The sequence below is a fragment of the Trichinella spiralis genome, assembly GCF_000181795.1.
Source record: "Trichinella spiralis strain ISS 195 chromosome Unknown Scfld5, whole genome shotgun sequence".
NCBI classification, from domain to species: domain Eukaryota; kingdom Metazoa; phylum Nematoda; class Enoplea; order Trichinellida; family Trichinellidae; genus Trichinella; species Trichinella spiralis.
This window is the reverse complement of record NW_003526944.1, coordinates 3322801-3342144: the sequence shown is the minus strand read 5'-3', so window position 1 is coordinate 3342144 and position 19344 is coordinate 3322801. Positions and strand designations below refer to the sequence as shown.

General features: G+C 32.7%; 5 protein-coding genes across 5 annotated transcripts; 2 read left to right on the top strand and 3 right to left on the bottom strand.

The window, feature by feature from the left end:
* Nucleotides 1-955: 955 nt before the first annotated feature.
* Tsp_04407 (transcription factor BTF3) lies at nt 956-2113 on the bottom strand. Its single transcript, XM_003375172.1, has 2 exons — nt 2067-2113; nt 956-1479 (listed from the first exon to the last, which is right to left on the bottom strand). Exon 2 carries the CDS (start codon nt 1466-1468, stop codon nt 989-991), a length of 480 nt encoding a protein of 159 aa, XP_003375220.1. The 5' UTR covers nt 1469-1479; nt 2067-2113; the 3' UTR covers nt 956-988.
* A 923-nt stretch (nt 2114-3036) lies between these two features.
* Tsp_04406 (conserved hypothetical protein) lies at nt 3037-3572 on the bottom strand. Its single transcript, XM_003375171.1, has 2 exons — nt 3455-3572; nt 3037-3323 (listed from the first exon to the last, which is right to left on the bottom strand). Exons 1-2 carry the CDS (start codon nt 3570-3572, stop codon nt 3037-3039), a joined length of 405 nt encoding a protein of 134 aa, XP_003375219.1.
* A 3683-nt stretch (nt 3573-7255) lies between these two features.
* Tsp_04405 (electroneutral sodium bicarbonate exchanger 1) lies at nt 7256-11346 on the top strand. The gene is made up of 16 exons (XM_003375170.1): nt 7256-7308; nt 7416-7576; nt 7640-7863; nt 8242-8382; nt 8459-8710; nt 8785-9108; nt 9172-9305; nt 9365-9587; nt 9641-9719; nt 9783-9931; nt 10001-10294; nt 10389-10567; nt 10639-10711; nt 10781-10849; nt 10910-11086; nt 11146-11346. Exons 1-16 carry the CDS (start codon nt 7256-7258, stop codon nt 11344-11346), a joined length of 2733 nt encoding a protein of 910 aa, XP_003375218.1.
* A 459-nt stretch (nt 11347-11805) lies between these two features.
* Tsp_04404 (follicle-stimulating hormone receptor) lies at nt 11806-14737 on the bottom strand. The gene is made up of 8 exons (XM_003375169.1): nt 14556-14737; nt 14430-14501; nt 13977-14060; nt 13810-13878; nt 13690-13758; nt 13319-13487; nt 12542-13108; nt 11806-12483 (listed from the first exon to the last, which is right to left on the bottom strand). Exons 1-8 carry the CDS (start codon nt 14735-14737, stop codon nt 11806-11808), a joined length of 1890 nt encoding a protein of 629 aa, XP_003375217.1.
* Nucleotides 14738-15587: 850 nt separating this feature from the next.
* On the top strand, nt 15588-18975 carry Tsp_04403 (epoxide hydrolase). Its single transcript, XM_003375168.1, has 9 exons — nt 15588-15767; nt 15975-16181; nt 16239-16438; nt 16575-16688; nt 17264-17868; nt 18018-18150; nt 18210-18379; nt 18479-18710; nt 18780-18975. Exons 1-9 carry the CDS (start codon nt 15588-15590, stop codon nt 18973-18975), a joined length of 2037 nt encoding a protein of 678 aa, XP_003375216.1.
* The last annotated feature ends 369 nt before the right edge of the window (nt 18976-19344 follow it).

The window sequence follows — 19344 nt, the reverse complement described above, 5'->3', positions numbered from 1 at the left end:
AAAATAAATCTGAGATACTTTTAAAAATTTAAGCTGAAATAAAAATCACAATTACCAACCAAATAAAAAAGACATCACAACTATCACATATACGTATAGTAAGTTTGCAATTCGCGCCCAATGATAAATTGAAATATAAAAAGCTGTATTGTAACCTAAAACAAATTATCAATCCTATGAACCTTTCAAAAAATTAACAATACCAACATGAAATTATATCACTTGTAAATGAAAACATATTTCAATTAGTAAAAGACAATTTACATAAGATGCACTGAAAATAGGTTCATCGCCAAAAAATTCAAAATGCCAATTGTTTATGAATCATAGTATAATCAAGCAACTTACAATTTTGAGAAACAAACTGCAAGTAAATTTTTTAAACAATATATTTCTAACTTTTACTTGCAAACACAAACAGTGCAAGCAATGCACCATGCACCGAAATGCACTTTCTGAAATGAAGATTTTCAAATGACAGTATACCTTTCTGATTTAAAAGTAAAATATAAATATTGCATATTGATGTGAATTCAAAAATATTTTCAAATTCCAACATGATAAAATATTACAAATTAATAAGAAAACGGAATTCATTATTTTCCAATTTTATAAAAAATATCACTTTCCATAATTTATGAAGATATTTATGTATTAACAAAATAATTGTGCAACGTGTTTTTTGAATATAAAAATCTTATTTTGTTAAAAATTACATCGAATTTGACAATCCTCGACTTTTTCATACATATTAACTTGACGACTGTCTACAGTATGACACTGCACACTAGACATTATTTTCAAACATTAAAATGGATAATTAATTTTTGCAATATACATTTTCAAACAGATGTAATATATTAAATTTCACCTGTTTTATTGAACTTTCACATGTAACTAGTTTCCAAAAACAAACACTAACACTAAGAAAGATTGAGCCAAGAAAAAAGCAGATATTCACGTTTAATTCAAAAAATTATTAATTAAATCAGTTGCCATCTGCTTCATTCAGTGATGGTTCATCAAAATTTCCAACAAGATCTGGAACTTCATCATCTAATTCCACCTCATTTGCTATCAAATTTTCCTTTTTTCCAGGCTGGCCACCAACGCTACCCGCCAGTCGCTTCAAATGGTCAAGGCTTTCTGTACCTAGTTGATTTAAAATTCCAGGAATCATCTCAGTTATCTGTTTACTTTCCGCATGACCAGAAATTGCAAACGTATTAGCCGCCACTGAAGCTTGCACTTTCGGATTGTTAAAATGAATTACTGTTCCATCATCTTTTATCATGTTGACTTCTTCTATGCCGGGAATGCTGTTGACAGCTAATTTCTTTAAATTGCTGTGAAGTTTCTTGTCATCCGTTGTCGCGGTTTTATGTACCACCTTCTTCTTTCTTCTTGCCGTGCCTTTACCACCAATTCGAACTACAGATTGCATCGCCTTTAGCTTGTCCTTATTCATGCTGATCAATTCTAAAAAAGTATTAGAAATCAAACACTTGAAATATTAATTCATTCTCTAATAGAACAACTAATTGAAACGCATATCTCATTTGTAAATCAAAGACACATTTGTTATCAAAGTATTCAAAAGATTCCATTTCTTTTTTAACGATTGATTATTTGATAAATTACTTTTCATCAAAACCATTAAGTTTCATTTCTAAATATAAAAATTTCATACAAAAGAAGATAAAAACAAAATTTTAATGACATTTAATATTCTCTGTACAACTTAAACATAAAATAAATATTACGATTATATATATATATATATATATATATATATATATATATATGAATATAGCATAGTAAAGTTTAACTTTAAGACTAGTCATAAATTATCCAGAAAAGAATTTTATTCCATGCCAACAGCTTAAATGATGAAAAACACTTATAAAAAAGCTTTCAACACAAGAAAAACGGTAAAACAATAACCGAAGCCAAACATTTTCAAACAGAAGTAAAATCAGTAGATTTGTTTGTGACAACAAATAAAAGGGGCAAAAAATAAATACATATATGACCAAATATTTAAATAAAATAAATTAAAAAATCACCCAATTTAAACAGCTCTGCCTTCCAAAGTCGCACACAATTGGACTTCTTACTTGCTCCCCTACCGTAACCTATTCAGACTTGACTTTTATTAAGGAAAAAATAGAATACACTGTAATTTAAAAACAAATGATTAATCTTTATTATTATTATTCAATGAATGCACTTGAATTTAATCATATATATACATTAAAATGGAAATTTAAGATTATAGTTTATTCTGCTTTTTTTCGGTTTTCATAACTTTTTATTCAATGCTCAATAAAAATACTGACAGACAATCTAATAGAGTTGTGTTTCACAGTGAACTTTGATTTGAATTTCAATAAAAAGAAAATACTTTTTAAATTTAAATTTTGTGACATTCTAATTTTAAAAGAAGAAACCAAACAATATGATGAGAATTTCATATTATTAAATTATGATTAAATTTAAATTAGCGGGAATAAGGTTTTTTAGCTAAATGTTAATTTTTTACTGCCAGTAAGAATACTGCAGATGGTAATTCAAAAAAAACGAATTACTTTGTGAAAAATTTTAGATTAAAAATATACAATACTGTTTAAATTAACATTTGTGTGAAAATTCCATTGTCAGCGATGTAAAGAAATAACTTTAAACAGTTTAAAGCTTGTAACTGTTTTGCATTTTAAACAAGTGAATGAATGAATGAATAAATTAAAAAGGGGATCAGTTGTTCGATCGTGAGCTGGACATTTGTTCAACATGAAATTAAATCTGTTGAATGATATGATTGAACAAGTTCTGTCCTGCAGGGATGCAGCGGTGAAGCAGCCTTTTGCAAAGGATGTTTTGCTCGAGTTGTGCATTTGGGCTGAAGCGTCGTTCTGCTTGCAGCCAACGTTGCTTGAAATCGAACCTCAAATGATCATTTGCGGCGATATCCATGGAAAATTCGACGACCTGTTGAACATCTTTGAACACTGCGGTTACCCGCCCTCGAATCGCTATTTATTTCTGGGCGACTTGGTCGACCGGGGCAAACAGTCGTTGGAATGCTTGTGCTTGTTGTTCTTGTACAAAATCCGCTATCCGCATCACGTTTTCCTCTTGAGGGGAAATCATGAATTTTCGGACATCAACTTCGGCAAAGGATTCAGAGATGAAATTGAAGAACGTTACCAGGACGATGAAATTTGGAACTCGTTCAACAGGGCCTTCAACTACATGCCCTTGGCGGCACTGGTCGGCGGGAGAATCTTCTGCATGCACGGCGGCATTCCAAGGCACTTGAACAACTGGGATCAGATACGAAGCATCCAACGTCCAGTGGAAGATGCTTACGTGGAAATTGTCGAAGAACTAATGTGGTCAGATCCGAATATTAAAATTTCTGGCTGGGCGCGCAGCAGTCGTGGAGCCGGCTTACAATTTGGTGTGGATGTTGTGAAATCATTTTGCCGCAAAATGGACATCGACATGATTGTCCGAGGCCACCAGATTGTCAAAAATGGCCACCGAGTGATTGCCCAAAAGCGTTTGATCATCCTATCCAGCTTTACACCGGATCACTTTCCGCCAAGCTATACCGCCTCTGTTCTATTGGTTGATGACGAATTAAGCTGTCACATTGTGAAATTGTAAAATTTTTCATTGTTCACTTTTTTTTCATTCTTGCTCATAAAGTTAATTTTATAAAACAGCTCAGAAAACGGTCCTATTTTGTTATAAATTAAAATTTTAAATCTCATATATTATAAATATGTAATTTTCAAAACGATTATAAATTTGTTTTTATTAATAAATTTTTTTTTCAAATTTTGACACTGAACAAATAAAAGAACCGAAACTTGTGAATTTTTGTTATTTTTCGTATGATTTAATCAATTATTTAATAAAATCTGTTCCCAATATCAAATACTGAACGCATAATGAATAGTGCGACATTTCAGCTCAAAAAATCAATGTTACTTTTCAATTGAAATGATTTCCATGTAGTAGCTGTTTCCAGAATAAATTTTCAATCGAATATCAAATCACGCATATGACGATAACAATCAAATGCCTCGTATTTGTTTGCCTATTAAATATGTTCATTAAAGTTTGGTTGTTGCTTTAAAATTTGCATAAGCCAGTTGAGAATGTATTCGCCCGTTGATTTCAATGTTGATCAAACTAAATTTGAATTCTGTTTCATTTCAAACGGTTACTGTAATTTGTTTTTATTTCAACTTTTAATTTAAAAACACTTGTTTACTGATTTCACAGTGTTGAAATTTTATAAATATTTTTAAAATTTATAAAATAAAAATTTTTTTTCATAAAAAAGGAAAAAGAAAACAGGATGCTATTTGCGTAAAAGTTTCCTTGAGCATATCGGCTAAACGCAGCAATAATAAAAAAGCACAATATTTTCATCAACAGTATTGTTTATTAGTGACTGTTGCTATCAGATCGTTCATTAATTTAATTAATCATATTTAATTATTATTTTTGTGAGTTTATTGTTCGGCAAACAGTAAATCAGGTTGTTGTTGACATTTTTAACACATGATGAATAAGTACCATTGTCTGCTGGTTTTTCAACGGCACCAGTTTAATGAATTGTAGAATAAAATGGAACAAACAACACACAGTACACTTGTCATATTCAAATGAAGATGTGCTCACAATTTTGTCCATTTGATATTTAGAGAATAATATACCTTATTATTATTATTATTTTTATTGATTGTTATTTTTCAAAATGTTCCAAATTTTTTCAACAACTCTTTTTGTGAAAATTTGACAATCTATTGGATATTTATTATATGTATATTTGAAAGAACCGCTTTGATTTATATTGAATTTATGAAAGAAAAATAATGAACGGTTTAAAAATTTCATAATTAATTTTCCTTTTTCCAACAGATCACATTTTCCTCATCAATCACTCACTCGGTCTGGTCTGTTTTGCCCTTGGCATAAAAATGATCAACATGCTCGTGAAAGGCAAAATATTTATACTTGAATAGAATATCATTATTCACAATTATGAGCAAAAGTTGACGTTCCACATTTTACAATCTCGCACTTCAATGGCATGCAAATTTTAAGCTGATCAACGTTTGCAAATTGAAAACAAAACACTTGAAGCTATGTTTGAAGGTATACTGTGCATTTTATCAGTGTAGTCTTCTACTTAAGCCCATTAACAATGTAGACATACAGTGCACCATGTTTTTGGATTTAAATATTTTGAATTTTTATGTCAACAATGCGAAAGTTGAGAGAATAGAAGGAAATGTTTTCTGTTTGGTTTTTTCAAATTGAAAATACTACAGTTTGAAAGTTCAAATTTAATTAAAGTTGTTTAAAAAAATTATTTGAAATTTTCTTCTTCAAATAATAATAATAATACAAAGTGATTCTTTTTGCAAGTAAAATGATGCAATTTGGCAATTACCACGTTCAATAAATTTGCGCAATCCAATAATAATTACAACTCTATTTGAATTTTATCAAACTATTTGTTATTAATTACTAGTGTTGTTGACGTTTAAAATTTTATTATTTTTTTTTTTGGTAAATTTCAAAGTAGAATAATTTAAAATTAGAAAATTCAACGATACAATTGTGATAATATTTTCATTTTTAATAATTGAAAAGAAAATACGTTTAAACAAAATGACTGCTGTGCAAAATTGTCCAGCAAATATTGAAAAATAGCGTTTTATCAGTCGTGATTGATGCGTTAAACATAATAAAATATTTGGCTGGTTGATAACAGTCGGAGCGGTGGTGACAAACATACAACTTGGGACAGCTTGAATTTTGCTTTCAACAGTTAACATTAGCATTTGTTGTTTAATTATCAGAATAAATGCGGGTCATATTTCTTCTTCTTCTTCTTCGTCTTCCTCTACTACAATCACTGCAATGCAATACTTTCCAATCGTCATCTTTGCTTTCCAACTTGTTGTTGTTGTTGTTGTTGTTGTGTTCTGATCAAAAAAAAAATTTTTAACAATAACTTTTCTTCAAAATTGAAAAAAATTTCAAAAAATACTATTTTCTATAAATGGATGTTCTAAATGAAAGAGGTACAGGTGAGCGAATTATTTATACAAAGTATGAAAAGTTTTAAAAGAATAATTTTACCCTATACAAACATAAGACAACTTGTAATTATAATCAGACAATTGTCATTTGACAATATAAATGTTTAATATATTAAAATTTTTTTATTATCAACGGTCAAGTTCAAATAGTGGAAATGTAATTATTCGCGTAAATATTTTAATAAAAAATTTTCTAAATAACAATACACCGTGTGATTAATGATTCGTAGAAAATTTCAAAATAATATTTAAAAAATATTACTTGACATTCATTATACAGTGTCTGTAAGTTCAGTTGAAGAAAAAAAAAGCATTTGTAGTCAATTGAAAATACTAATGGGATTCAACAGTATTATGCGTATGTGTTACAGATTTCAAAGTGATACAAATTTATTTTTTCAAGTTCACAATAAATTTGAAAAATTAAAATTTAAAACATATACATAAAAAATGTGTGGAAAATGATCGACTAAAAATGGCGCATTTTTCTTTTTCAAGCATTAAACCGCAGGTGAAATAAATAATTTTTAAAAATTCCTTTACTATTGACGGGTTGGTGCGATTACTTTGTCAGAAAACCGGTTTCAGAGGGTGAATAATTTCCAAATGCTGAGACCCACCTTAAACAACAATAAATACTTAATAATCACCCCACCCTCTTCTTTTTATCTTTGATGGGAATTTCAATTATAATATCAACATTAAATGATGGGGGAGTTGGAGAATTTAATTGTTGGCAAGAAAGAAACAATTTTTCGAAACAAATGAATACTACGTTATGAGTCATCGGGAAAAAAATTTTCAGACTCACTCTCAGGAGGATTCACATTTTCGAAAAGGTTGTTTTGTGAAATTTGTTCAAATTTGAATATTTTTTTTTAATTTGCATGCAACTAGTTGAAGAACTTTATTTCAATTTTCCTGTTTAAGATATTCTCTTGGAGCCGCTCTACATTACCCAGCATGTTCAGATTGGTGATTTTCCGGAAAGTAAAAATTTTTGACCAATCGACAAAAAATTTTAAAAATATTATTATAATTAACATTTAGATCCGTCGCAAAGAGTGAAAGCTCGTGGGAAGGAAAAATTTCAAAATTGCAATGATCCATCAAAGCCAATATTTTGTGAAATGCTCAAACTCATCGATGACAACGAACGTTACCATTGGAAAGAAGTTGCCAGGTTCGATTGAATGCATGTTCAATTTTTTGCTTTAATACGTGGGATAAAACTTGAATTTATCTTAAATTTTGTTGAATAAACAATTGGATAAAAAATAATAATTTCAGATGGATTAAATATGAAGAAAGAGTAGAAAATGTAGGTCATCGATGGTCCAAGCCCAATGTTCCTCTTGTAACACCGGTAGCGTTGTTTCGTTTGAAAAATTGCCTGAAACGGGGTGCAGTCCTTTTGGACCGTACCGTTTCCACTTTTGAAGAACTGGCAAGTATGCCTAATTCTATAAATATAAATTTGCATATTGGTTGTGTTCCAAAAGCACATTTTTAAGACATGATCGTCAGCGAATGGGAACAACAAAGAGCTATAACGAGTACCGAGACGAACGTGTTGTTTCGTACTTTGTTGAGAAGTAAAGAGCATCTAGTCAAATCGACGACCACAAATTTGAGCTGTCTACTTTGGCGTCCATTGTCACCTCCGAATGTAGACGCTTATACAGATTCAACATCTCAACAGAAAAATGTCCCTTCTGACGAAGACGATTTTGAACGGGTATTGTTGTTTTATTCAAATTTTCAAAAAAAAACAAAAGTTACCACTGGTTGAAACAAAATTAAATTTGAATTTGTCAAATTGATTCATTCGATAACTAGCAACAGGAAATAGGATTGTATAATGTTAAACTTTGCCCAGTTCGGTCAACATGCTTGACAACAAGTGCAAGCTTGGTTGTGGTACCAAAACGGCACCGGAGTGAAAATTGGCCAATTTCACACTTCTGTACATAAGATAAGACGAGAATAGCAAACATGAAAAAGATAATAAATAGAATAAATTGATAATGAAATGTTTGAATGAAAATATTCCATTTCAAATGTTTGATTGTGTTCTTTTTTATTGTTAAATTAAAAACTGTTGCATATTATTTAGAAATATAATGAACAATTGAAAAAATATTTGGAAAATGCCGAATCATTGGTTATTTTGATTGCTCAATTGCCACTGATGCACAAAACGGTTTCAGCTTTTGTGCGACTTACCGAACCACGAGTATTTGCAAATCTCAGTGAGGTTGTATACATATTGTTTTTTTCTTGTCCTTGTTATTATTAATTTTTTTTTGATATTCAATTATCAAATTTCACAGATGCCTTGTCCGACGAGATTTTTATTCGTATTAATTACATCTGGTCATCACGACGAGCACGATTTGTTCATGGTCGGTCGTTGTATGGGAGCGTTGATGACGGATAAAAATTTTCGCAACATCGCCGCCTACGCGGTCGATTCCACAGAACTGACCTACGGCTTGGATGAATTTCACCGTGATTCGGTGATCATACCACCGGGCAAATGGCATCTGAGAAACGACATGGAGCCGACTGAACAAGCACAAGAAGTACGTTAATTAATGCATACATATATACATATATGTTTATATATATTTTTTAAATATGACGTCATCAATTTCAGAATGAACAAGAGAAAAAACACGCACCTGTTGTAACTTCTAAAGTACTAATTGATCTGGAAGGCTTACAGTATACTGGAAAGTATGGTGCAATGTTCAAATTGACAATTTGCAATTGTACAGTTGAAAATTGTAGATTGTTCGGCGGTTTGGTGGAAGATATTAAAAGGCGTTGGCCTTATTACGTTTCTGATTTCAAAGATGTGTTCACTTCTTGGCGAGGTTTCACCCAATGTTTGGCAGCGTCGGTTTTTCTTTTCTTTGCTAATTTGACCAATTTGATCGCTTTCGGCGGAATGATGGGCAGTTTAATGGACGATTCAATGGTCTGTACAATGGAGAAATTGCAAAATAAAAAAAATTGTTAAAAAAATGTATTAAATTTTCAGGCAGTCACCGAGTGTATCGTTTCAGCTGTGATAAGCGGAATTTTGATGGGACTTTTCGCCGGTCAGCCGCTTTGTATCATGTCTGCCACGGGACCGTTGATGATTTTCGAAGCACTATTTTATGAATTTTGCTAGTAAGTTAAATTGTGTTGTGGTCTTCATGTTAATTATTCAAATTTCAATTATAATCCAGTGAACGTGGATGGAATTTTTTACCGGCTAGATTTTGGCTTTGCTTTTGGGCCGCGTTGATACTTTTGATTTTGGTAGCCACGGATGCGTCGTTTCTTGTCGCCTACATTACACGTTTTACAGAAGAACTGTTCGCCACGTTGGTTGCTATAGTTTTCATCGTCGAATCATTCGAAGAAATTCTCGCACTCAGTCAACACGCTCCGATGACCAAAAATTTCAGGGTAATTTCCTTTTTATGCATATTTATATTCTTATTGGAAATTCCTCCTTTCAGCTACTGCTCAAAGATCCTTGCATTTGCAATATCACTTCAAATGGTACATCCGTGATGTATCAAAATTATACAAAAAATGGTGAGAATTTTTAATAGAAAATTTTCACTCTTCATAATTGATGTTCATGTTGAAATTTTGCAGAATGCGAAGCAGCGGATGGAATTGCTTCCGGTTTGCAGTGCAACTTTCAGCCGGATGTTTTTTCATTCAGTTTGCTTCTCTTTTTTGGAAGTTTTTTGTTAGCTGCTTTTTTGAACAAGCTCAGAAGTAGTCGCTTTTTTACTCTTAGGGTACAAGACAGCATTTGTCTCTTTGATCACGAATCAATTAATTTCACATCCCATTAATATGATTTCTAGTTTCGAGAATTTGTTGCCGATTTTTCACTGCTTTTAACAGTATTCGTTATGACTGCTGTGAATTATTGGGTATCGCTGCCGATTCCCTGCTTGAAAATTCCCACCAGCTTTAAAGTAGTTAATGTTAATTTTGAAAATTCACTTTTAATCAGCAATTGTTCATTTAAGCCTACATTAGATCGCAGTTGGTTTGTCAATCCACAAGATTTGACAAATTGGTGGATTCCATTGGCTTGCATCATTCCGGGTATTCTGTTTGTCGTACTTATTGTTATGGATCAGCACGTGACAACAGTGATGATGAATCGCAAGGAGAATAAATTGCGAGCAAGTTTTCATCTTTGAATATTAGTAATATCAATGAAATGAAAACAATTTTATCATTTAGAAAGGTTTTGGCTATCATTTGGATTTGCTGATCTGCGTAGTGCTGACATTAATCTCAGGAATTTTGGCAATCCCGTTGTTTCTATCGGCAACGATTCTTTCGTTAACTCACATGCACTTGTTGAAAGTGGAATCGAAAATTACAGCACCTGGTGAAAAGCCAATTTTCATTGGAGTCCGGTAATATTCATTTGTGTGTGGGCGTGTTTTGACCAAAACTTACTTGTTCATTATTTCCATTTCTTTTGCAGAGAACAAAGATTCAGCCCCGTCTTTGCCCACATCCTTATTGGATTGTGCATTTTCATCGCGCCCGTTGAAAGGGTAAATATTATTCTGTAAAGTTTTCATTAATTGAAAAAATTTGCATATTTCTTTTTTTCTCTCATTCAGCTAATACCAATTCCCGTGCTACTTGGAGTATTTCTTTACATGGGAGCGAGTTGTTTAGTATCGATTGAGGTAACAAAGTATCCATCCATCCAACAGTGTAATGTTTTCAATGTGAAATTTTAATTTCAGTTTTTCCAACGGTTGTTGCTATTTTTCACTCCAATCAAAAATCAACCAGACTTCAGCTATTTACGGCTCATTCCAATAAGACGAATACATCTCTTCACTTGTGTACAAATATTGTTTTTCGTAATTTTGTGCGTTGTCAATTATGTGGATGTTATTGAAATTTTTTTCCCATTAACAGTAAGTTATTTGAAATTTTAGAAAAAAAAAACTTTTTAAACCATCCCATTTTTTATTAGTTGATTTTACTTGTGATTGGTCGTCGACTGCTTTCGTATATATTCAGTGAAAAAGAATTGTGCATTCTGGATGATCCTCTGCCTTCTTGGAAAATGCTCAAAAAAGGCTCTTCACCTGATTTGGAAGCTGATGAAGAGTTGATGCAAATTCAACTGCTACGCAGTTTCGGACTGTCTAGCAAAGAAACATACTTGCAATAGGCGCCAATGTTCGTTCATCAGTCATAGATATCAAATAATACAATGTTGATTTTTGATAATGCGATAAAAAAGTATTATTTATTTCTTTTTTTTCATTATAATTATTATGATTAAATTTAGTTTTAATTTATAAAAAGATAAAATTTACAGTAAGTAAAAAGTGAAAAAAAAGTACAATAGTAGATTACTTTTTGTATAAGCATTTTTTAAAATTTTGATTTCAAAGAAAATTTAGCAATTAAAATTGAATTTTGTTATACAATGTTGTTCATATATCAACTTTAAAATTATTGATTAATATTAGAATAGAATAGAATACAATACAATACAATACAATACAATACAATACAGTAGGATGGAACCAAATTGTATTTATATTGATTTAATTAAATGATAAAAATACAATTGATGAAATTGTAAAATTTTTCAAAAAAACTTCAAAATTTCTTTGTCGTCATTTCATAAGAAGCAGTGGATGGAGTGTTTGTTGTGTTTTGGATTTTTGCCAAATTCTTTCAAAACTTGCGCTTGGGACAGCGTGGATGTCGTACTGTCCGAAGATCTGGAACCGAGGCGACGCTTTTGCTTGCCAACGCAACGATGGTGAAATGTTCGACGCAGCTCCGACCATCTTCTACCGTGTCCGGTGGAAAATGCATAAAGAAATGGATTGGCCATGGAATTGATCGGATAAACAAGCACGAGCAAATATTTCATCTGCGAGATGCTGATCAGAGAACAGCCAAAGGCGGCGGAAAGGCCGAAAAGGATTACCGGTGCCCAGCAGAGGAAGTTGGTGGCGATAAGAATTGCCAATTTGCGAGCCATTTTCCAATCTTGCGTGTGCAATTTTGGCCATCCAACGCCGGATACCATCAGGTAGGTGTGAATATAATTGAAAGTGATGTAGAAAAATGCGACCGCGTTGAACGTTAACAACGCAATCAAATAAATCTTCTCCGTCAAAGTGTCCGACTTGACCGGCAAGCAGATGCTCGTTGCGGCGTAGGTGTTGACGTTGAAAATTGGCAACGTGGCAAAAATTACCGCAATACACCATGCGAACAGTTCAGCACCGAATGCAGCTTTCAGTTGAAATTTGAATCCATAAAACGACGATCGTGTATTGTACCATATCTAAGAGGTGAAGTACTGAAAATTAGAATAAATTACGAAAAGTAGAATTCGTATTCACTTCCAAAGAAATCAAAACCATCGTCATAACGGACAATTCACTGGAGAATACTGTAAAAAAGCCCGCCATTTTGCATCCGGAACCGGTTTGCCAATCGACTGCTGAATTATAATACGAGCCGGCAGTTTTTGCATCTTGAACGGCCAAAATTACCAAATAAATTCCCATACAAAGATCAGCAATTGCCAAATTGGTCATGAAAAATGTCGTCACACCAACGTACAAGCCACCACGATGTGTGAAGAACCAGAGTAGAACGAAAAAATTGGCAAAAATAGTTCCCAAGCCGACAATCCAAATGAAAATACGTACCAACATCGTTCCGGCTACATCTTCGCACGGATTTAGAGCATCTGGATTCGGACTGCATTCGATCATTTCCAACGTGTTCAACAATTCTTCCCCGATGCAGATGTTCATGTAAGCAGGCTGTTTGAACCATTTTATGATCTTGCGGGTCCTTTTCGGACCCTTTGTACTGTTGGGCGTTTCTTGAAATTTGCTCTGACTTCCCCACGAAGAATTGTATATGGTGACTGATTTGCTTCTTTTCGAAATTGACGCTTTCTGAACAATTTAAAATCTGATCAACAAGCTACCAACTCACAAATACACTACCTGAACAGAAGAAGATGATGACCGTAGTAGTTTAATGGGATGTTTAGAAAATTTAAAAACGTTATCTTTGTAAATTTCCCTTTTAACAATCTGAATTGAATGAAAATCCATTTTCAAATATCACTTAATACGGTGACAAATTTTCAAACAAATTCCAACCTGAAATGGACAACAATGATGGGCGTAGGTGAATTTGGCAATGCGTAAATTTGGAAATGAAAAAATCGATGGAAGCTGCTTCAACGACGGTATTCGTTCCAAATTGATCACTTGAACAGTTTCAAATCCATCGCTTGGAAGTGATTTGAGCAGCGTGTTGGACAAATCTCTGGAAGGGAGATTTTCAAAGAAAAAAAAACAAATATTTTTTTTTGTATTTCTAAAAAATTTTACAATTGCTTCAACTCTTTCATCAATGAAAATGTTTGTGCAGAGAAATGAATTATCGGGTTGTTGTTCAACTTTCTGAAATGTTACATTTTTTTTTCTTGAAACACTGCCTTTGATAAAAATGCATTTCATTGTCGTACAGTATATTTACACGACTGTTTTTAAACGCATCACCCGCTACATGGTCGATTTTATTGTAACTTAAATCACTGAAATGGAAAATTTATTCAAATCATTCAATACAATAAATTTGAACTCACAGTGTTATTAAGCTCAAATTTGATAATCGTTCCGCGTCGATAATTTTGATATTATTAAACGACAGTTCTCTGTAAAATTAAATGAAGAACGTTTTTATGAAAATAAAAACCATTTCAAACAAAACACTTGATTATGCTCGTTTTACAGTAATCAAATTATCACTCACATAGAAGGCAACGATTGCCAGTGAGAAAATGCAAATCCGTGCGTCAGTTTTGGCACTTCTTCTAAAGCGTTATTTTTCAAATTTCTGAAACCAATTATAATTGATAATAAATCAATATGCCGATAATCATCTGATCAAACAAATGATACATTGATAAAATGCAACTGATATTGCAAAGAATAATTTGATTGTCAATTTTTCGTAAATTGGGACAATCATTAATTCGCCTGAAATAAATATTGATTTTTTTTTCTCGTTCAAAAAATCACACGACGTGACAAATGACCAAACCAAGCTCACAAGCGACGGAGAAATTTGAAAATCGAAAACGCATTCGCGTCGACGTGAGTCAAATAATTCGATCCGACCAGAGAGCTTTAGTTATTTATTTAAAAAAATAATAATTTTTTTATTTGAAATATTTTTCAAATCAAACAAAAAAATTTCACTTACAATTCTTGCAAAAGTTTATATTTATGCAAATCGTCAACGGTTATACTTTTGATCGACACATTCGCCAGTGTTCTGCAATTGATTTTCGATGAAATTCTCTATTCAATGTAATTGTGATTGGCTAACAATTTTTTCAAATTAGCATCAAAATTTTCCGGTATTCGCTTTACAGTGTCGCCTTGGCAGTGACAATGGCTGGAGTGATTTTCAATTTTGTAGCACGAACAATCTTCATATGCCGCCTGATTTGAAATTCCACTTTGGAAAAGAAAAGCAAAACTCAAAAAAATGTAACCGTGAAAAAGCATCGTGTTAGCTCGTGGTGAAATGAAAAAAAACCAATAAAACACTGCATTATGCTAAGATGGGGTTTTTATCAATTTCACTACACTTGACAAATTGTCACTTTGATGAAATATTTACAACTGACAACTGTTGTTGTAAAAGTGTCACTTTCTGTCAGAATCATAACGCTAATAATAATGATAATATGCTTCAATTTAAAATTTAAACTAATTCAAAAAAACAATGTTTACGTGAATTCAAAGTATTTACTTGATAAACAAATATGCAACAACAACTCCATGACACGATCGTATTAATGAAACAGTAATAAACTGACACCAATGACGACAACAGCATGTTCATTTTCGACAAATGGACAAAGCTTCTATATAGCTTCTGGAAGCCCAGAACCGGTACAATTAGCCAAGCAGATGACTCAACGATGATTACTCAAAATTTGACAAGGATGCAATGCATTGGGCAATTGATGACCTCGCTGTGGGCTTCAATGCCGCCACCAACAATTGCATTTCGCACACGGTCGCATTCAGTCAAAAGGAGAACAATAGCACACAGTTGGCAGGCAGTCCTAAATAATAAAGATGCTGAAATTACGCAACATCAAATAAAGTATTAAAATTCTTTTAAATTACATTTATATTACTTGTAAATCGCATACTGTAATGTCTACTTTTTACCATAAGAAAAATTCTTTTCAATTTTCAGTAAGTATTCTTTAATGTGCTTGTTATTCAGTCAAATAATAATAATAACAATAAGAATAATCAGTTGGGAAAATACATTATTCTAGATGTAGGCTTTTACTGAAAACCGTACCGTTTATGAAAAATTGTTTTGAATTGTAGCATTTAAATGATTTTTACTGGAAGACTGTTTGGAAATAATTCTATTGGCAAATGGTTTGCTGCTGGTATATCTGGTTATTTGTTGACAGGAACTGCTGTTTCTCTTCAGCAAACTCCAGCGAAGCAGCTCAATTTTTGGACGCGCGGTGTTGAACAGAAAATTCCCGCCTTGCAAGCTACCAGAAAGGTGCGATGGAAAATAAATCTAATTGTGTACATTTTATATCAGATTAATTATTGTTTACGTATAGTTTTTTTTGATTAGTTGAACATTAACAGAAGTTAATTATAAAATAATCCAATTTGTAAAATATTGAAAGTTTATTTTTATTGCAATAAGTCAATGATCAATTGATTTAATGTATGTTTTATTGAAAGGTGATTTATTTTATAGATCAGTAGTGAAACAGACTGTTCAAATTTGAATTTACGTCTTTATCAATACCAAAATTGCCCGTTTTGCTGCAAAGTTCGCAGCTATTTAGATTATTATGGTTATTCTTACGAACTTGTTGAAGTGAATCCTATAACTCGAAAAGAGATCAAGTTTTCCGAGTACAAAAAAGTGCCAATATTAGTTTGTGGTAAAGATGATCCAGTGGTAAGTTTTATGTAAAACCGTCATCCGCAACGGAACGAAGCAGATATTTATTTTTAGCAAATCAACGATTCGTCTGTTATCATAAGTTTTCTTCAATCTTACATGCTGAATCCGAACGCAGATTTGCATACAATATTGTCTGCTTATCCGTCAAGTTTAATAAAAGGAGATGACAATAAAATGCAGTTGGTTAGTCCAAATAAGTATTTTTTGATGATCCCAGAAAAACAGCAGCATGTGAATGAAGAAATCTTGAAGTATGCGTAGATTTATTTTTTATACTGCATTTTACATTCGTTGTACAATTCAGTAATGTTCGTATAGTGAGGAAAGGAAATGGCGCAGCTGGGTAGATGATTGTTTTGTTCACGTTATTTCGCCAAATATTTACAGAACAATGAAAGAATCTTTGAAAGCGTTCCAATGGTTTTCGGATGTGAGTGACTGGCGTAATACATTTCACATGTGGGAACGTCTGACTGCCGTATATTTGGGTGCAACGGTGATGTTTTTTGTCAGTAAACAGTTGCGCAAAAGGTAAATTTTATTTTTAAATTATAATCCTTTCAAATGAGAAAAAAATTTTAACTCTAGACATAACTTGAAATCGGATGTGCGAGAAAGTCTGTACGATTGTTGTAACGAGTGGGTGAAAGCAGTTGGGCCTGATAGAAAATTTATGGGCGGTGATCGTCCAAATTTGGCAGATTTAGTAATTTTTGCTTTTTTATCATTTTTTCACGTTGTATACTTGTATTATTTTAGGCAATGTATGGAGCTATAGTATCTTTTGAAGGATGCCACGCGTTTGCAGAGATGATGGAAAATACCAAAATCAAAGATTGGTATTATCGTTTGAAATCACAAGTTGATAATCATGCTGGCTCTGCTGAATTAGTGAATTCATTTAGCAAACGCAACTCGAATGCTAAATGAGACATTTTGAAAACAGTCCTATTATACATTTGCAGTAAATTGTTTGAAATAATAGTTAAAAATTATTTACTAACGCATTGCATTTTGCTAGTATTTTGTTCATTCTAATATATCATAAAATGTATACCATCTTTTTATTTTCTTAGAATGAGAAAATTGGTCAATACGCTATTGTTACTTTCTAGTATTATTTTTGTGGTGCTCTACGATAAGTATCTGCTGTGGAAAGACAGTTTACCAGTCACAGTGGATGAATATTATTCTCTGGCTGATCAGCCACCTGACGACGAAGCAATTTATACATTTGAAGTGAAAGTTCCAGATTCTGTATTGGAAGATTTGCAAGTTCGATTGAACAGTACTAAATTTTTTCAAACTTTGGAAAACAGCAGTTCCTTTTATGGATCGAATGCAAAATTTTTACACTCTTTTCATGATTATTGGATGAATAGTTACAACTGGCGTGAGACCGAAGCTATGTTAAACAATTTTAAGCATTTCAGAACTCAAGTTGAAGGTCTCAACGTGCATTATATTCATGCAAAGCCTGCAGAAGATACCAAATACGATACTGTATATCCACTTTTATTGGTTCATGGATGGCCGGGAAGTGTATCTGAATTTTTGAAAATCATTCCAATTTTAATCGATCCCATAAAACACAACATTGGATATGGAACAAAGTATGCATTTGAAGTGATTGCACCATCTATTCCTGGTTTTGCATGGTCAGATGCACCGAAGAGGAAAGGTATAAATAACTTTGCACTGCTACTGAAAGCACCACTATGCACAAAAAGCATGACAACACTTCACTTGTTTTGTGTATGACGTTTTCTCTTAGGGTAGGGTATTTTTACTGCGTGTTATATTGTACATGAAAATTTTGATTTTGTTCAGGCTTTGGTCCTGCAGCAGCTGCTCGTGTTTTCATCAAACTGCTTGATCGCTTAAACAAGCGGCGATTTTATTGTCAAGGAGGCGATTGGGGTTCTGTAATTACCAGTATCATTGCTCAGATGTATCCTGAACGGTAAAATTGCCATTTGAATTTCTTGCTCAATTTTTTTTACAAAATATAACTTCTTTCAGTGTTATTGGATTGCATTTGAACACTGCTTTTGTCGCTGGCATTGCACATCCGATGATTCTATTGAAACAACTTTTGGGAATTTATTTCCCTGAATTTGTAATTGATCCAGCCGATCAGTACAGAGTTTATCCGTTGATGGAAAAATTCTTTTATTTCATAGAGGAGTCTGGTTATTTTCACTTACAAAGCACCAAGCCAGACACTGTTGGTATAAAATATTCGTATAATTGTCGTTTTCAGTTATTTTTACTAATGCACAAATTTTTAGGGTTTGCTTTGCAAGATTCTCCAATGGGACTGGCATCATATATTTTGGAAAAATTCAGTGCTTGGACTGATACATCTTATCGACATTTCGACGACGGCGGCTTGAAAAAGTATTTTACCTTGGACGAATTGTTGACAAACATTATGATTTATTGGACGTCCGATTGCATCGTATCTTCAATGCGATTTTACAAAGAATTTTACCAACAACTTGGCCGCATGCGATATTTCAAGTAAGCATATACACACATATATATGTTCGTTTTTAATGATTTCCCCATTTACAACATAACGCATATCAGTAGTCCTGTATTAGTTCCTACCGGTGTAGCTGCTTTTCCAAATGATCTTTTAACAAGTCCACAAGCTTTCGTCACTTACAAATATGAACATCTTGTGCAGTATTCTCGAATGCCACGGGGAGGGCATTTTGCCGCATTGGAAGAGCCGTTACTTCTTGCCGATGATATATACAAATTTTCAGCTTTGATTAATTAATTGATGCTGTTATCTGAATCAAGCGGATATTATTCTTTGTTGATATCAATAATTCGGAAAATCAGACCAGCCATTTTGTTTCCATATTCATGTAAAATATTCGTCCTTTTCTTTTTATAAATCATCCAACGAACAGCAGTCACATTCCATCTTATTCACGCGAACATTTTATTATTACACAGGTTTGGAAATAAACAGAGATATTTAAAAAAACAGGTAAAAAGTTCACAGTTGACAAATAATAATAATAAGAAGAAGAAATAGTAGGCAGAAATGGAAATGGTTCGAATCGAGCAACAGATTGGAGATTTTTCGAATGAAGAAGCTTGGGGGAGAGAAAAAAAAGTGGCAGCCAGGGAAAATGTTTTT